General features: G+C 37.5%; 1 protein-coding gene across 1 annotated transcript in view; it reads right to left on the bottom strand.

Annotated features, from left to right (window-relative positions):
- Positions 1-1091, bottom strand: part of IL18R1 (interleukin 18 receptor 1) — an 18127-nt gene extending 17036 nt beyond the window's left edge. Inside the window, exon 1 of the mRNA XM_009326240.1 lies at positions 1043-1091. Within this exon, the coding sequence (XP_009324515.1) occupies positions 1043-1091 (49 nt within the window). The remainder of the gene's footprint in view (positions 1-1042) is intronic.
- Between the last annotated feature and the right edge of the window lie 208 nt (positions 1092-1299).

Below are 1299 nucleotides of genomic sequence, written 5' to 3'. Positions count from 1 at the left end.
TACATTAGGAAGCCAAGTACTTCTTTCAGAAAATTACATTAGCTTGACTTTAAAGTGATTTGCTGTGCCACTGGTCTTCTATAAAGTGACTTTCCTTTAGCAGAGTGGTTTGGCAGTATTTATTTATTCCAGCAATATTTATTTCAGCCATAGAACTCAGTTTTCCAAGTCTTTATTCTACCTCACCCAAGCAAAATCAGAAGGCAAAGGAGGGTAAAAAAAGGACATTTCCCTAAGATTCTTTCACATGGGTCCGACAGTGTCAGAATCAAATGGGCACAAATGGCAGAATCTGGCCTCACTCTACAGTGAGTACAAGCAGCTGCCACAAGTGGAAGGGGAAAGGAGAAATCCTTACATATGGTTTGACTTGACAAATATGGCTAATCCTCAGAACTGGTCAACTGCCATAAAAGCAGAGATCCTATGAATTAACATTTGCATTTTCTTATCTTCTTAATTAAAACTAAATCATTACATGGGTAGATTTCTTTAAAGCTTCAGAAATCTTTAGAAAAGTTGCCTTGGAATGAGATTATGTGTATAAAATTTAGTCTCAAAGTCTGCTTGTCCAATCAAATTTCCCAAATGTACCTTTGCTTAGAGAAGTCATAAAAAGTACAGAAAAGGGACCATGGTGTAGCATTAATAGTCAAGAATAAAATAAGCCTTTGGTCTCTATTTGTCCTGAGGTTCTCAGAGATTGTTGTTGTTTAAAAACTATTGCGACCACACTTCTGAACGGCACAAAAAGAAGCAGACTCATTCTCTTCCTTGCTGTGGCTCTTCATACAGCCATGCTCCCATACAACATCATCAGGTGGCTCCAGGTCGCATCTCTGCTCTTTTTACTTCATAATTTTGGTATTTTGGACCAAATTTCCCAAGTCCGGAGCTGGGCTGAAATTGCCAAAACTTTTAAGATTTTGTTCTTAGCTGCAAAATACAAAACTTTCCCCGCTCTAAGCAACTGTCAAGAAGATGCCACATATTCAGCAAATATTTTGGAGGTTCTACTGTTGAAATGAGGATTTGTACTTACCAGTGGCAGATTCAATGATAAGCATGAAAAAAAAAAAAATCAGAGTCATTTTCTTGAGTTACTTCTCACTTCTTCTCCAGGAAAATGAAACTGAATTGTTCTTGCTTGTACTGAAAGCCTAAGAAAAACAGATTCACAATCTATCATGAGTGCAGTGAAACAGATTCCTCTGAGCATGTGAGCAGTGTAACTATTGCCTGGTACTGAAGAGGGCTTTCCAAATGGAAAGTTACACATTTTTATCATAACAGCTATTT

This window comes from Pygoscelis adeliae, unplaced genomic scaffold (assembly GCF_000699105.1).
Source record: "Pygoscelis adeliae isolate BGI_AS28 unplaced genomic scaffold, ASM69910v1 Scaffold156, whole genome shotgun sequence".
NCBI lineage: Eukaryota > Metazoa > Chordata > Aves > Sphenisciformes > Spheniscidae > Pygoscelis > Pygoscelis adeliae.
The sequence above is the reverse complement of the archived record's forward strand: the minus strand, read 5'-3'. Positions and strand labels throughout refer to the sequence as shown.